The sequence below is a fragment of the Aulonocara stuartgranti genome, assembly GCF_965226115.1.
Source record: "Aulonocara stuartgranti genome assembly, chromosome: 3".
In the NCBI taxonomy this organism is placed as follows: domain Eukaryota; kingdom Metazoa; phylum Chordata; class Actinopteri; order Cichliformes; family Cichlidae; genus Aulonocara; species Aulonocara stuartgranti.
In genome coordinates, this window is record NC_138941.1 from 60,827,520 (window position 1) to 60,845,175 (window position 17,656).

The 17,656-nt window shown below is 39.3% G+C and overlaps 2 protein-coding genes across 3 annotated transcripts; one reads left to right on the plus strand and one right to left on the minus strand.

Moving 5' to 3' along the window:
- Positions 1 to 2,849: 2,849 nt before the first annotated feature.
- Positions 2,850 to 5,120, plus strand: LOC309697369 (GTPase IMAP family member GIMD1-like; the record flags this gene model as incomplete). Its single annotated transcript, XM_082519241.1, has 4 exons — positions 2,850 to 2,928; positions 3,594 to 3,759; positions 4,468 to 4,724; positions 4,848 to 5,120. Exons 2-4 carry the CDS (start codon positions 3,594 to 3,596, stop codon positions 5,118 to 5,120), a joined length of 696 nt encoding a protein of 231 aa, XP_082375367.1. The 5' UTR covers positions 2,850 to 2,928.
- A 187-nt stretch (positions 5,121 to 5,307) lies between these two features.
- aimp1b (aminoacyl tRNA synthetase complex interacting multifunctional protein 1b) lies at positions 5,308 to 17,346 on the minus strand. Of its 2 annotated transcripts, XM_082529001.1 has the most exons (8): positions 17,255 to 17,320; positions 12,915 to 12,938; positions 11,105 to 11,199; positions 10,804 to 10,917; positions 8,211 to 8,390; positions 7,926 to 8,125; positions 7,402 to 7,573; positions 5,308 to 5,577 (listed from the first exon to the last, which is right to left on the minus strand). In XM_082529001.1, the coding sequence occupies exons 1-8, from the start codon at positions 17,284 to 17,286 to the stop codon at positions 5,411 to 5,413; spliced, it is 984 nt and encodes a 327-aa protein (XP_082385127.1). In that variant the 5' UTR covers positions 17,287 to 17,320; the 3' UTR covers positions 5,308 to 5,410. The 2 variants fall into 2 exon arrangements, with proteins under 2 accessions (XP_082385127.1, XP_082385128.1); XM_082529002.1 differs by lacking the exon at positions 12,915 to 12,938 and having other exon boundaries at positions 17,255 to 17,346.
- Between the last annotated feature and the right edge of the window lie 310 nt (positions 17,347 to 17,656).

Here is a 17,656-nt window from a genome sequence, read left to right on the forward strand (position 1 = left end):
ACTGTATTGAAATGTAACTACACAATTAATCAACGAATTAACTTAATGTAAGAAAAAGAAGCGTAATTGCAACAATATGTCTCGGTTTTTCTACATGACAATGAAATGCAGCTGTAGTAAATGAAAGAAAGTGAAAGTGTTTACAATTACAAAACCATCATTTTGGTGTCATATGAGGCTGCGGCTATGGGGCAGGTCTTTATTGGTAAGAAAAGTTGTAAATCTGTTAAAAGAAAAAAAATACAATTAAAAGTTAAAAATTTATGTCCTTCTTCACATTTTCCAAAGTCGTCCAACAGGCTAGATTGGAGTGTTTGCCAGGCCACTACTGGCCCCCAAGTCTAATGTTTCACACCGCTGGTGTAAGGGCTCACTGTTAAACATGTCTGCATTTTCTCCAATATGTTTAAATTGACATGGCAGTAACACCATAAATTTAATGTTTTGAGTCAGTTTTTAAAATTAATTTTGTGTTAGTTTTGGTTTTATGGCAACCAGTGTTGGGACTAACGCGTTATTAAGTAACGCGTTACAGTAACTACGTTATTATTGTGGTAAAGAGCACGGTAACTAGTTATGCCAAAACCAGGAACGCGTTACTCGTTACTGGGATTTAGATAGGCTCATTATTCGTTACTTCGTGTGGTGGCTATCGCGGAGCTTCCACAGATTCAATAACATTAGCAAGTGGTGGAGGCCAGCAGGTGGATGAAGGAAAAGGGAGGCAAGAGGAGAGACCCAAAGCGGCCGCCGGTCCGAGTGTCAGGTGAACTGAACTTCAGGTAAGAAGTTATGACCTGCAGTCCATCTGGGTCAGATATAAACCAAGTTTAGGAGGAGTTTATTTTCGTTGTGCTGACTTTTCCGTACTGCGTGCTAGCTAGCATGACGGAGTTTCTATACAGCGGGGTGGGTGCTATGTTACTGATGTTGAACTTTATTTTGTTCATAAGGTTAATTATTAGAGTTGCCAACCGTCCCGTAAAAAACGGAATCGTCTGGTATTCAGAGAAAATATTACGGGTTTCTTATTGAGGTGAAAAGGAACAGTTTGTCCCGGACTTCAGCTACAATGAAAAAGACACAAAGCTGGAGTTATTCTGTGTTTACGCTGCACAGCTGCCTCTTCTTCTTTCATCCTCTCACCCTCCCTCTCCCGTTTCTACTTAAATCATGAAACTGATCAATGATCAGCTGATCGGCTTTTCTCTCTTGTTTGTTTATCGCCCACTTTGCGCCAGAAAGAGGAAACCAGCGGATGTCGCGCTAAACAACAGCAGCACGTTTAAGCTTGATCAGCTGTTGTTAGAATTTATTTAATATTAATTTCTAGTATCAGCTGATGTTTGCTGGAGCCACAGCTGTAAAGCTGCTGGTCATGATGACGGTTTGGTTATCTGGTGAGAGGGAAACATGAAGATGAAACCAGGAGATGTCCTTACTGGATCATCAGAGCTGTGATGGAGAAACAGGTTTACCTTTTAGGTCACATGAATGAGTTGAAGGGAAGTTATGAACTGTTTCTGAGAGACAAATAACACCAGGATCCTTTTCTAAGTAGCTGACAGCTGGTAATTGTGCAGGGGCGGGTCTAGCAAAGTGTTGCCAGGGGTCCATGTAGGACATTAAAAGGGAAAGGGGGGCAGAAGGAAATACTTTCTTATTCTCATTTCAAATGTCTAGCTTTTAAAAAAATAATTATCTGAGTCTTACAACAAACGATTGATAGATTGATACATATATACCATCAGAACAGTGTACATCACTGTCACAACAGTGTTTATTTTCATTCAAAGGCTTTATGATTTTTCCTATAATGGTGGGCCGGTCTCTAGTCAAAATGCCCGGGACGATTTTTTTGTCCCAGTCCAGCCCTGTATGCAGCTCATCTGCAGTCTGGTGTTACCAACATCTTCCTATTCAGAAGGCAGAATTTCCGAGTTCTGAGTACAATCGAAAGCACCACGACTGCAGTTTTTGTGTTGGATGTAAAAAGCAGGCTAGGATAGAATCAGGCGTGGGATTTCTCTCGTGGAAATGTGCACATTATCTTTTCCTTTCTATTGGTAGGTGGCACAGTGCACTTGTGGCAAGTAAGCAAGCTAGAAGACTGACAGTCTTGCTGGGTATCCAGTTACGGAAGCAACACATTAACAAGAGAATTCTGAGTAAAACCAAAGTTACTTTCCCTAGTAACTAGTTACTCTGAAAGTAACGAGTAACTTGAAGTAACTGAGTTACTTTTGATAGAAGTAACTAGTAATGTAACTAAGTTACTAATTTAAAGTAACTTACCCAACACTGATGGCAACACACCGTGAGTACTTTTCAGTCTAAAGACATAAAAATAATACATGTAACGAATTGCAGCATTATACTGTAATTTGCAAGTGTTTACAGTGTAAGTACCATTTTACAATGTTATAGTAAGCTAAGTTAAATAGTTAAATACTTTAAATCTACATTACAGTAACTATACGGAGGTTCACTGTAATTCCAATTACCGTGAACAAATTGTAAATCAGTGATGAATGAGCGATGTATTATCAATGAGCTGCAGTCTGTCATAAAATGTCTTTTCATTTGACTTTTTCAGGAAAAACTGAGAGTAGATGATTGCTCTGTGGGACAGTTTTCCCTTAAAACCTGCTTCATTATTTACAAGTCATGAATTCTGTTTGCCTGTTGGTTTTAGTTGATGCAAGCTGACAGAAGATTTAATCACAACAGGTAACACAGGGAACATCAGTGTCAGGAATTGCACGGATGTTTGTTGCTTTTATAACCCAATAAAACTGCAGCGAGGCACAGATAGGACCGGCAAGTTATAGTTTAACCAGTAACCACTCCCGTAAATACACATTCAACCTCCCATATCAAGCATATGCAGTCCTTGAACCTTTTGCCTCTCCTGGTAAAGTAAAGCAGGTAAGACTCACTTTTGTTTAACTACAGTTTCAAAGCCTTTAAGTTAAAGAAAATATTACTGTTCATGACCCTATGAGACCTCTTTCTTAAAGGTTAGTTAGTGTAATGAGGTTTTTTTTTACAATTAGAATAAAATAATGTCTCAATAAAACTTTGACTAATTAATTTTATAGCTCCACTCGTTTGTCCTTCGACTTCTGTTGGATGCAAACTGGATCGGTCTGGGATACTACTCAGTCCTGACCTTAGCTTAGTACTGACAGGTGCAAAGCTCGAAGAAAGCCAGAAATATTTATGTACCTATAAACTTAATGTATGTGTTGTTATTTTTTTTATCAAGAAACCATCCAGCCTATTATAATAAGATTAAATAGGAATAAAAGTTTTACATAAAATCTCTTTTTGAAATGTATTTTATTTGCTCTCGCCCTGCCTTTAACCTTTGTGTGTTGCATCTAACACTATGAAATTAAACAAAAAAGCTTAAAATCTGTTGATTTAATACCTGATATTTGTATGAGGTTGTAAAGTATTTATATCAAATCTCACAATATGACATTGAATGAGAAAAGTCTTTAGAAATAAAGAATAATCAGTGTTAAACAGTGTGTGACTTTTATATTAAACACTGTGAGACGTGTATTCAGAAGACTTTGTTTTTTCAGATGGCTCTCAAAGCTGAACACGGTCAACCTGGAAACAGCCTCTTTGATTTCCTCAGCAGGTGGGTTAATCATCATGGTGATGGCAAAAGGGACGTGCTGGTCTTGAACGTGGTTTTGCTAGGCGGCCCTCAGAGTGGGAGGAGCTCTGTGGGGAATGCTCTTCTTGGTCAGTCCTTCTACAGAACTTTCTTTTAAATACATTTTGCTTTATGTCTCTTTTGATGGTGTATCCATAGAAACATTTCCCAAATTGCCACTGAGTCTGGACTCCATATTTTGAAGTTTGGCCACACCCATGCTTGTTTGTTTAGATCCAGTGTCCTGTACAGGTGCAATGCTGGTGCAGACTGGTATACCAGAACTGAAGCACAAACTCCTTGAATGGGCTTTGCCACACAAGAAAGCTACAGTATTTCACAGTTCAGACACTTCAGTTAGCCACCTGTTTCAGAGTCAACCTTGCAGGCAAAGAGGCCATGTCCCTAGCGCCAGTGCCTTTAACTGGAAACATAGTATAAAAAGGAAAAATAGAAACCAAAATTGTTCTTTGTATCAGGCTGTAAACATATTTGTTTCTGCTGTAAAGTTAACATTTTGACATGGGAGCCTTTGGAAACTGACACTCTTTTGAAATCAGCCTCAAGTGGACATTAGAGAAACTGCAGGTTTAATTTTTTAAGCCCTGAAAGTTGGTTCTTGTTCATTTAAGAAATATGATGAACATAAGAAATGTAAAATTATGGACAAGCTCTATTTAGAATCACCTTTCTCCTTATAGCACATACACAATGATAAATTAACTTAATCATGTAAAATCACTAAACGTGATTTGCTAAGGATGAAAAAAAATACTACAGATTTTTGCATCTGACAGGTGGAGACGAATTCCAAACAGGAAGAAGCATCTCAGGTGTGACCACTGAGTGTCGCCTCCTCTGGCGCACTTTTCCACGCTTTTTCAGAAGACAGGGGGTGGAGACTGACATGATGCTGAGAATTGTTGACACGCCTCCTGGAGTGCCTGACCCACTGAGCATCCACCAACTCTGCCCTGAAGGCGTGCATGTGCTCGGCATCGTTGTGAGAGCCGACCTGCCGCACGAAGGCAAACACCTGCAGCAGCATGCAGAGGTACTGCGCTCTGTGACTCGGATATCAGGCCCCTGAGCTCATGGTCATCTTGTGTTATTTTTAACAGCATTGTCTGCATCTGCTAATTGTGTTTGTTTTCTGTGTTTGTATTTTGGCCTTCAGAAGCTCCTTGGTCCAGAATGGCATCAGCATTCCATACTTATCCTCACGCATTCTGACCACCTGAGAGAGACGGGGCTTCAGCCTTCAGCCTACCTTGCCCAGCCCTTTACTGGCTGGCTCAGAAATCTGGCTGGGGAAATAAGGGGCGGGGTCTGGTTCCTAGATAACACCAGTGATTGGTCGTCAGTCAGAGGGCGACCACTCAGAGACCAAATTCTTTGCCTCTCAGCCAAGAGCCATCACAGGGCTCTGACCATCAGGACCTCTGTCTGACACCATGTGGGGCCTTTATTTGGTTAATCTTTAAATCTGAAGTCAGCTTCTTATCACATAAAGTTATTTGTGGAAAGAAATTATGTATTTCTTTCTTATGGCTGCTTTATTATTCACTTAAAGTGTTCGGTATTGCTTTAACTGCTTTGTGTTTGAACAGAGACCACTGACACCACACAGTGACAAGTTTGTTAAACTCTTCATTTACAAAACACCTGAAGAAACAGGTGCTTAGTCACAGTAAGCATGTACCGCAGTGCTGCACAGGATTTTCACAGTTACACAAACTTCTATCTGATGATGCAGTTGGTGAGGGAGGGGGCCCTGCACAGCCCCTTGCCTTTCACCTCAAAGCTACATCCTTTGTAATTGGCCACGCCCCTGCCATCGACCTGCAGGTCCGGCTGGAGAAGCTCCCAAACTTTCTCCTTGGACTGCAGCTCCTTGTCCGGCTCACCTGAACATGGGAAGAGAAAGACAGTGAAGGAAAGTGAAAAAAAACCCAAATGTTTTTGTGGTGCAGATACAAAACAAGGACTTTATCTCCTACTTTTTAATTTAACAAATGTATTTTATTCACAGGCACAACAAACTATGGCTTCTTGCAACTAACTATCAAGGTTTTAACTGACAACGACATGATTGGATTTCTTCCCGTCCGGAAAATGATCATTACTTTGTTAATGTTTAGTAGTAAGATGCAAATCTGTGTCGTTGTTACACCAGAGCCCAAAAAATTTAATCTGTGTCTATATTCTTTGGTTTATAACATATTTTAGAAATTTGCATCAAGATGAATTAAAGTACATCTTTTATGTCTTCAGTCATTCACGAAGAGTCAAATGATTTGATTTCTTTTAATTCACATAAGGAATAAAGTGAAAAAAGATCATGTCAATCAATTATTTCTAGCTCTCCAGATACATTACTATAAATCTCTATTATGGTTATGCATCCTCTTTCTGAATGTGTGAATGTGCGAGTGAATGTGAGTGCGAATGGTTGTCTGTCCCTGTGTGTTAACCCTGCGACAGACTGGCGACCTGTCCAGGGTGTACCCCGCCTCTCGCCCTATGACAGCTGGGATAGGCTCCAGTGCTCCCCGTGACCCTGAGAAGGATAAGTGGAAGCGAATGGATGGATGGATCCTCTGTCTGACACAACCTACTTTAACTCCTTTCTCTTTAAGCCCACTTTCGAATGATTGGTTGAATTCTTTGCTGAGTGGCAGCTTCCAGTGATTTTTTCAGTTATACTTGTTATTGCTTTGCTTCTTTGGGTCAGAAAAGTATAGAAAGTTGTGGACATTGATGTTTACTTTATTTTTAACATTTTTAGACAATAACTTTTTAAAATGATATGATGCAAGTCACTTGCTAATCAGAAGGTCGGTGGTTAGATCCCTGGCTCCTGTTCTAGATATCAAAGTATTCTTAGCATTATACTGAACCCTCATATGTCCACCAGCGTTTGAATGTTGGGTTAGGGAGAAAAAATTTATTTACATGAATGTATGTGCAAATGAGGCTTGTTGTAAGAAAGCTAAAAGTACTTTTATTGCACCATGTTTATTCACTCATGAGCTGCTGTAACTAGAATCAAATGGCTGAACTGCCACCTCAGCATGCAAGTGTGTTGCAGCAGGGGCACATGGAAAAGTTGCAGGACAATGGCCCTTGAGGACTGGAGTTTGAGACCCCTGCACTATTTACCGAAAGTACCTGCTGATTTACCCGCAAAAGACATTATGGAAAAAACTAAGTCTAATTTAAAAACAAATTGATCAATTTCAGCAGCATTTTCTTCTTTATACTCATGCTTGAGAAGATGGTATCAGAATCTTTAGTCAGTTTAAGCTTTAAAAACTGTCGGCAGAGAAATAAATAATAATGGATTGCATTTATATAGCGCTTTTCGAGAAGCTCAAAGCACTGTACACTTCCATTATTCATTCATACACTGGTGGAGGCAAGCTATAGTTGTAGCCACAGCTGCCCTGGGGCAGACTGACAGAAGCGAAGCTGCCATATCGCGCCATCGGCCCCTCTGGGCATCACCAGTAGGCAGTGGGTGAAGTGTCTTGCCCAAGGACACAAAGACCGAGACTGTCCAAGCTGGGGCTCGAACCGGCAACCTTCCGATTACAAGACGAAATGCCAACTCTTGAGCCACGATTGCCCTGCGTCTGTTTAATCTGAGTTACAATCACTTCTATAAACTGCTTTTAAAACTCTGCTTAACTCAGTCACTGTGTTCATATATTTTAATGCTACATTGTTACCAGGGTAGTTGAGAAAAGTGACCCTGTCTCCTGGGGTGGAGCCTGTGGGCGGGACTAACAGTTCAACACAGTCATCCGAGATGCAGCAGCAGAGGAGGCGGGCCTGGGAGACCACGCCCTTCAGCTTACAGGCCTTGACGTTGCATAGCAACACAGCTAAGGAGCCCTGAAGCTACAGAGAGAAAGAAACTATTTTGTTTTGTAAGCATTAAATAGAAGTTATTTAGTAGAAAAGTAAAAAATACTCGAAATGCTAAGCAGTATATGTTAAGGGCAAATTATACATTTATAATTTTTATTAAGTAATAATATTTTTTTTTAAAAAACTATATTAATTTAAAAAATTAAAATGTCATCAATATACTTACTGGAAAAAAATTTCAGTACTCTGACAAAAAATGTAAATGTAAAATAATAACAATAATATTTTTTATTAATATTGTATTTTCATTTAGTATACTGTATATAGCCTATTTAAAGCAATAACAAAGTTGATGATAGTTTTCAGTATAAAGTCACATTACCTCCTCAGGTTTTGCTTCCTGTCCCACCTTACTAACCACCGTCCGGGAGCTGTTTTCTCCCATGTCCACCTCCTGCACAATCATGGCTTCGGCCAGCGGGTGGACGCGGGCGCTGAGGATTCGTCCCACCCTCAGGTCAAGTCGTGACACGTCAACCTGTGACTCCATCCCCAGGGAAAGAAGGTCCGAGGTTGAACGAGCTGAGTAGACAAAGAGAGTCAGTAATTTTATTTATATTTTTTGCTATCTCGTTTTATTTGACTTTGTCTTTCACTCTACTCTCACCTTTCCTCTCTCCTCTCCTCCTCCTGCTGTGTTTGTCTCTCCGCTCATGTGAGGAGGAGGAAGAAGGAAGAGGATTGACCTGAAAAGCACCTGTTGCACCAGCAGGTGAAGACGGTTGATTGGCAGCTGTAGTAGAGGTAAGGTTAGGGGTCTGCGGAGCCGTAGGGAGCAAACTTTTAGCTGAAAGAAAGACATGGCAGTGCCTCATCAGCAAATAAATGCAAAGACAACTTTCTTTGCTAATGTTGGTTCTATATATTACTACATTCAATTTTAAATGAAACCACTCAGATGCAGCTGAAGTGGAGACTTTCACCTTGAATTCAAAGGGTTGAACGAAAGGACTGCATGAAAATATGAGGCAGTAAAGTATTTTCAACACAATCCCGTCATTTCAGGGGCTCAGAAGTAAATGGAGAAATTAAATAAGTGAAAATACAATGTTCATTTCTAATTATTGTTTGAAAACCCTTTGCTGGCAAGTCTTGAAATTATTGACATTGCAAGAAGTTGCTTTTCCAACTTTTTAATGCTCTACCAGACCTTTACTGCAGCAGCTTTCAGTTGCTGTTTGTTTAAGGACCTTTCTGACCTTTCTTTCCAAAGTTTAGTCTTCAACAAGTGAAATGCTCAGTTGGGTAATAATCAGGTACAGATTCTGTACCCTGATATATTGCAGTATTTCTATTTTCTTAATATCTTAGTTGTATTCTTGTATTCTGCATGATGACGTGCTTTATTCTATGTTTTTGGATGTGATCTGTTGTATATGTGGCCACACTAAGACAAATTCCTGTCAACTGTCTACAATAAACATGGACCATGTCTGACAACACCCTTAAGTATGACAAAAGAGTGCAACAACAGTGGCATGGTGGCCAAGTGGTAAGGCGTTGGTCTCGTAAACCAAAAATCATGGGTTCAATCCCCATCCATGCCTTCTTACAAAGGATGTCTTCCATGTTCAGCGTCTTGTAATGTTAATGTCACATGGATGCTGAAGTTTCACTGGTAGTAATGATATATCCTATGATGTCCTCTACAACCTAATGTGACTTTCTAGTCTTCTTGAATGGAGCATTCTGGTATCGGCAAAGTAAACAGTTTTTGTCTTTGACATCAGAATTTCCAAAATCTTTGCAACCAAGGTGAGCAGAAGATTGTCTCTGAATGGAAAACGCAGTAAAGCTACAACCAGATGGAATAAGCAGGAGAAGAACTTGAAGTTCCACCACTCAGGCAAAATAGTAGAATATCCAAAAACATAGAAAAGTGATTTCAAAGGCACGATGTTTGTTTGCTGTTCTAATGTATATTAATTTCTGCTGCAGCAACCAGGTAATGGGGTCAAAGTTGGAGTAAACAACATTGTGCTTCATCCAGGTGTGGTAGCCAAGTAGTAAGGCGTTGGTGTCTTATACCAAGTAGAATGGGTTCAATCCCCATCCATGCCCTTAGTGCTTCCTTGAGGTGTTGCATGCTATATGCCACATCACAAGGCATTACTTAAGTTACCAAAGTTGCTGTCTTGATTGTTTCATAGTTTTTAAGCTTTGCTGCAAATGAAAACCTCTGTTAGGCATCACCAATGTTTAAAGTCACTTGGTGATGTTCAGAGACTACTGTCTCTGTGTTGCAGAAAGTAATCTTATAGTTAGAATTCTTGAGGAAGGAAAGGCACCAATGAATGTGTTATTGACAGTTAATAACAGAAAACATGGCTCAGAAAGTAATCTAACCATACTCGAAGACAAGTATTGGTCCAGGTAGTGATTTAATCCTCTGCATGTGCTCCTAGTGACAGAGTTTAAGCATTAAAATCCAACTGTACTAAACTTAACTGACAAGGCACCCGAGAAGGGGTAGTGGCTGGATAGATGATGCATTTTCTCCTCCTCATTCCCAAAGCAGGCATGGTGGCCAAGTAGTAAGGCGTTGGTCTCGTAAACCAAAGATCATGGGTTCAATCCCCATTCATGCCTTTAGTGAGAGTTTATAACAATACTGAATGTTTACTGACCGATGTGTCTGTGATGATACACTACCCCAGTTTCTTACCCAAATATAGTAGTCAATGAAACTTGTAATACAAAAAACATTCGACTAATTTAGACTTACAAAGAGTGAAATCTGTTTCTTAGCCCTATTTAACCCACACCAAGGATTTAGGATAGTATACACACGCCCGCCCTAAACTAGAAAGTTTAGGTGGGAAGGAAGGTTCCATTTCCAAAGAAAGTGGTGGCCATGAAAATGAAGTAGTGTAAACATAGCATGGCTGCCAAGTAGTAAGACCACAAATCTTTTGTCTTTTAAACCAAAGATTGTGGTTTCAAGCCCCATTGATGCCTTTACTGTATAGTTGAGCTTGCTCTGGATTTGACATTGGCTACAGCTGATGTCAAGTGATATAACATGTCTACTTGAAAACAATAACTCTATTTTACTTTAACTAATTGTAGATTTAATGAGACACTTTCCTTGCTTTTCTGTGAAAGTCACCACATGTCACAGACAAAACTGCAATTTTTGACCTGTCACGATTTCAATGTCAATCTATTATAGTGCACGGCAGTATGAAAAGTGTATGTACCGGCACGTCTCCTCTGTTTATCCTGCAGCTGAGTTTTCAGCTGTTCAATGTCCTTCTTGAGTTTGGCATTTTCCACCAGCAGCTTTTTTTGCTCTCTGACAGATGCCTGCAGGACTGAAACACACGAATAAGAAGGTTTTATCACACCCACAGTGAGTTCATTACCTCTTGATACCTAAGTCTTCAATTGATTATTAGTCCTTCATTTACAAAATTACAATAGCTTCAGAGTTGGTGATTAACTCTATCATTTGGCTGATGGATAACTGAATAATAAACAAACTCTGCTCTTCTGTCTTACGAGCTTTCTCTCTGGTCAGCAGAGCGTGGGTTTTAAAGTAGTCTATGATCTGCTCCCCATCCTCTGGATCCAACTTCATGACAGCAGCCTCCAGACTGACAAACAAAACAGACACACAAAAATAATTACTGATGCTGATCTGGAGGAGTAGTCGGATTTCATTTTCTCAGGTACAATGAAATGTCATGCAGGTTATATAAAAGAGACATGCGCAATTGGGATAGATTCTTTTGCAACCATTAACTAGATAAGTGTTTCAGAACATCAATTGATGGTCCTTGTAAACATTCCAGATGCACCAGTTGTTATTTAGTTACCATTGTTGTTGTTTCCAGTGCCAAAGACTGGGCTCCCAGGGAGGCTAACCACTTCAGGCCTGTGGTTTTAACTCGAAAGCAGTGGAAGGACTGTGAGAGTCATGTTTTTCAATTTCTTGAGTTCCTTCAATACAATTCAACCTGCACCGCTGAGTAAGAAGCTGGAAAGCTGGAGTCCATCGTCATCTGACTACATAGACTATCGATTACCACACCAACAGATTGCAGTGCGTGAGTTATGTGTCTGAGGTGATGCTATGAACCACAGGGCCGCATCAGGGAATGGTCCTCTCTCAGTTCCACTGAACTTGAGACACAAAATACTAACTGTCGCCTCCAGAAGTTCTCTAATGAAACAGCCATCATTGGATGTCTGTCTGAGGGAAATGATTTAACGTGTATGGGTCATCAGATGTGAACAACCTGCACATCAACACCAGTAAGATGAAAGACATGGTGGTTGACTTCCAGAGAAACCCACCACCCATCACACTGGTGAACATCTATGGCTTGGACATTGAGGTGGTTGACACATACAAATTTCTAGGTTTTCACCTTAATGATAAACAGGACTGGTAACACAACACTCATGCTGAAGGGCCAAAATCAGCTCCATCTGCTGACTTTGGCCCTTCAGCCCTTCAGCGTGTTTTCCTGTTAGTATTTTCTTTTAAATATATATATATATTCTAATTTACTTCATCTCCTAATCCTACAATTTTCTGATTGTAGGATTAAATCAAGTCTATATCTACTTAGGACCAGATTAGCAGACAATAATAAACTCATTATAGGCAACATTACAGGGAAGAAAAATCCCGAGCCACACCTCGTAGTGACTTCACTAATGCCATTGTGTTTGGGGCATTTACTCCTTTGTTCCAGTAAAGAGAAATCTCAATACGTTAGCTGTCCAAGAGGTTGTGAATATTTGTTTTCATCTTGGAACTGACTGGAATGGAGATGAATGGTAAGAACTGCAAAGAAGCACATGGCATGATGGCCAAGTGGTAAGGCGTTGGTCTCGTAAACCAAAGATCATGGGTTCAAATCCCATTCATGCCTTATGCCTCGCATCTAACAAGATGGCATGCTTCAAGGACCTTGTCAATCTGCTGTGTTTGTATGTATATACTGTCTACCTACTGGAATTGATTGGAGTTGGCATTAAATTGATTACCAGTTTAAACAACTGCAGGATTTGACTGAAATTCTGTTTACTAAATGTCTCTGGAAAGAAAATTCTATAAGAAAGTCAGTGTTGGCAGTACATAAATGTCCCACAGTCTTCAATGGGACATTTAAGTGTAGTGCTTCCTGTTAGTTGAACAAAAAAAATGAGATGCTAGCAATTTGAAGCAAAACAGATTCGCATTCCTGGGCTCCTCGCAGAGGATGGAAACTTCAACGGTGAAATCCACACAGAGGCCAGTACCTGACCACTGATTCTCACAACCAACTGCAACACAAAAGTTGGGTTATCGGGAACTTACACTATCAGACAGAGCACGCTCCCTCTGAAACAGAAGGACACATACACATTATACGAGCGTTTAAAAGATGTGGTTTTCTTAAGCGGGCCTTCATTAATGCAACAAAGATGAACAGGAAAGATCCTCAGAAGAGTGGATAGCAGCAAAGCTGTTACAGTATATTCGTAGGTTTAGGGATGTCACAAAAGCTCCTGGAGGGTAGTCCAAAGATTCTGTCCTTGTAGTGTCTCTTGTGAGGTGCAGAGAACCCAAAAGGGTCCAAAGTACAGAGTGGTAAACCTCCATGTAGCTTAACTAATTAATGATTGACATTATACAAATCAAACAGGAGATGATGTCACCAATGTGCTGATGAAATGTTTATATAGATGATATCTTACAGGAGGGGAAGTGAAGGGTTTGTCTTTGCCTAAGGCGAGCACATAAACACACATTGTGAGATGTCAGAGTTAATCAAAGACAGGTTGTTTTTTGTGGGCTTTTTGGATCAAAACTGAAATGAGTCACCACACAACACTTCCTGTTTGATGCCAGACATCAAACTCACTGCCCACCTCTGCATTATGAATAGTTTTATTCAAATATATCCAGAAATCTTGCTCGTTTGTGTAATTTGAGCTCAGGAGAAACTTATTTTTACTGTTCTTTCAAATGTAAATGAATTGTGTTTATATGGGACCTAAACATCCTCTATGAATTTAAAAAGGCTCATATGATTTGAATATTTCACGCTTAATTTGCTTTCTTTGGCAACTCAATGCCATAAAAGTCTAAATGATAAAGATAAAGATATCTTGGTCCTTGCTCTGGGACATTGTGCACTTTAATATTCGGCACATTTGGGCAATTTTGAGAAGCTGCGGGTTGGTTTCTCACACAAGAGGATGCTTAAGTACACCGCTCACTCTAACATTGATTTGTAAAAAATTTTGAATTTGCATGTTTAGTTTTCATTTTATAACTTTGAAGGGTTTGCATATGCAGTGGGCTGAAAATCTGAAACATGTTTTTTGGCTTTTAGAGTTTAAGGCAAAAGAGGTTAAAAGGAATCTGGCAATTGTTAAGTGAAGAGCAAGAGACATTTCAAAATAAGCCTTCCTGCATTTTCTACACATCTGCAAGATCATTTTCATGTTGTTCACGAATCTATATCATTAATGTTATTTATGGGGAACTCATATCAAAAAAAGAGCTTCAGCTGAAGCAAAAGGCCAGAAAGGTGCAAAGAGTCTGAGTGACAGGCGAGAGGTCAGTGTGAGTGTGTCAGCAGCTTAACTAATTCATTTTAAAATCTTGGTCCTGACTCCATCATTATGTTGCCTTGATTGTATTTATTCTTTTAAAAAGCAGCCTAAGACTCATTTATTTAGATTGGCTTTTAATTAGATTTGTGCTGTATGTTTGATTATTGATATATTTTATGTATTTCCGTTTTTATATTACTGTGAAGCACTTTGTGGTTTTTATCCTGTGAAAAGTGCTATATAAATAAATTGATTGGATTTTGATTTAAGACATTAAAGCACAGAAAAAGCTGTCAGGTAAGTTTACACAGATATTATCTGTGGAGAAAAAAATAGCTCAGAGAAGCCAGACTTTTTGCATAAAGATCGATGTAAAAACGCCTGACGGAGCTCTCCACTGTGGTGCGGTCAGCATTTACATACACAAACACACTCCAATGTCACCGACACATTTATCTCTGTAGTATTAAAGCAAATATCCCCTTTAACAGCTACTGTTATTGTAAGTGATAAAGAAGCAAGTAAAAAGAAACATGCCGGCAGCAAAAGTCTTTGTAAACCAGTGAGGTAATCTGGTTAATTATATGATAACTGATGAAAGAGAGGTGGCATTTGTGCTTGTGACTGCAGGGAAGAAATGAGTGCTGTAACAATGTCTACATTAAAATCAGGGGAAGTTCTGCTCTTGTGCTTATTTGGTCACAGTTATAGCCAAGCTGCAACTTGAAAACGAAGCCAAACCCTACAGTTTTTAAATGTCTCATGGTCCACGTTCAGTGTGTTTCGTTTTGCTTTCCCTTTGGTGTCATGTTTATTTGTATCAGCTGTGTTTGCCCTTCTGTGCATTTAAGTCCTTGGTCTTCCTTTGTTCATTGTCAGGTTGTCTGTTTCTCTACCCCTGTGTTCCTGGTCCCTAGTTTTTTTCCACTGTCCCTTTTCTTTGCTCTTAGTTTAGTTTTTCCTAGTTTAGATTAGCTATTTGTTTTGGTTTCTCTTATTATGTACCTTCGTCTTTTGCCTTAATAAATGGCTTGCCTTTTGTTATTAGGTTCCTGTCTCCACGTGTCGCCTGGTTCCTCTTAAACAAACACAGAGTTTGCTGCCATTTTCTCTCACCATCACAAAGGTTACTAGGTTAATACCTATCTGAATTTAACTTCTTAGTTATATCAAAAATATGGAATTATATTAATGTCATAATAAATACGCAAGCAAAAACATAATCTGAGCAAATCATTTTATTTCACCAATTATATTCAACAACCCACTTTTATTTTCTGTTTGACACGTTTTTATATTTATTTACTCACAAATCCAAATAGACTAGGATATCAGATCCATAAAAAGACTAGTTGGTTTATATTTTATATTAATTTAATTCTTTTACATAGGATTTGGTTTCATAATGAATTTTATATAATTGTTTTATTTATGAATAAATAAAAAAAATCAACATGAAAGAGGGAATATGTGCGACACATCAGTTTTGAGGATTTATTGACATTTTGAAAGTGCAGTATGATAGTTTACCCACAGCTGTTTGTATTTCTATTGTGCAGCTGTGGATGTACTGGTTTATCACCAAGCTTCATTTTAACACTGAGAAACATCTTAAAAAGTGCAGAATTCAAGGGCCCATTTTGAACAAGTCCCTTCCAGTCATGTTTGTGCAGTTACATGTTTTTGCTGCAGACAGAGCAACTTTTTGTTGCCAGGTTTAAATATTTGTATTTTGGTCAAACATATGATTGCCAGATTCTGTTGCACACTTCCTTTGCAGGTCCTCGTTATGGGTTTTCTTTTTGTTATGTTTTGTTTTTTCATTTTTTAAATCATATGAGCTATGTAATACTGTAAAACACATTAATGGGACAGCACTGCAGAGGCTTCAGAACTCACCTCAGAATCCTGTGGTTTAAATATTCCTTCAGTGTTAAATAATCCAGTGACAGTTGTCAGTATTTCCACTGCTGCTCAGCAGACCTTTAATGATTAATTCAGCAAACTTTAGTTTTCAAATTCTAAACAAACTGTTTAAAACAGCGCTGTCATAGTGTAACTCAGTTTAAATCAGTAACCTGAAGTGTCCATCAAAATGAAAAATCACTTTACTTTGGGCTCTGCAGGATTCCTCTCCAAGTGCAGAGATACCTGCAAGAGCGTAAAACTGTAGCAGCATGTGCAAAGCAAACACTTTCACATGTGCGATGGCTTCGGTGTTGACATGGCTGCTGAGTTCTACCTTGTGAGGAATTTAATTGCGCCCGTGAAATGAAATTATTTGCTCGAATTATGTTTTTGCTATGACATAATGTCATATGACATTTTGACATTAATATAATTCCATAAATGGACCAAAGAAAACTTCATTAAGGATCCACCTACACAAAAACACCCACAGACATCCTGTGTCCACACTCTGATGGCTCAGATCTGTTTTGGTGAGAAAAGGGGGGCCTGACCAATATCAGCATAGGCGTAAAAATAACTGACGTGTGAAAGGACCTCTGAAAACAGCACCTTGCACCACGTTGAGTGTCTTTTTGAAACTGGAAAACTACAATTAATGTCCATAAACACAAATAGACTCGACAGATTCAATTTCATGACCACCAAACACATACAGCAGCTACTGAACAGCTGACATGCAGAGAGACACAACAGCTGCAGCGAGGCCTGCTGCTAAAAATATCACCGAATGGCACACCACACACTCACACATGACAACGCTCCTATTTAATCCAACAAAATAATGGAGAAGAAAAGACGTGAAAGGAAAACAAATTTCTGCATCTTTTAAAGGGAAAAGAGCTGAATACCATGGAAGAATTTTAAATATTAAACAGCAAGACAATGATGAGGTTTTAAAAAGACCCTAACAGCCCAAACTTTTTATACTCCCAGTTCAAAGAAAAATGTTAAACATGCCATATACAGAACAGTTTCATGTTTAGTATATGACAGTTCCTCAGCAGCTTTACAAATAGATTATACAGATTCAGCCTTTACATTTCCACTCACAGATCCATGTTTGCAACTGCCTACAGAGCAAAGTGAGGATTTGCGGAGGATTAAAAGTCACTCAGGTGTTCGTACCTGGGGTGAAACAGGTTGTCGGTGTTGTCCATGCTGCAGGATGTTGTTGGTCAGCCAGCCGCTCACAGACAGAAGCTCACCGAGAGTGTGTGTTCGCCTCTGATATGCTGTGTGTCAGCTGTCAGCTTCCATCTCCAGCTGGAGGTGAAAGGTCAAACACCTCCCTATTTAAATCCCACAAGACCCGAGAGGAAGAAATGACTGGAGGTTACATTTACACTCAAGTACTGTACAGTTTTGAAATACTTCAGGTGTTTTCATGTCTGATGTTGATCTCAGACACACTGACTTTGAAGACTATGAATTGTAAAAATGTGCGTTTTGTCACAATTTCAACTACACATTTAAATATAAAGCATGGCTGTCACAAGGTTGTTGTGGCTCACAATAAAAAAATTCACA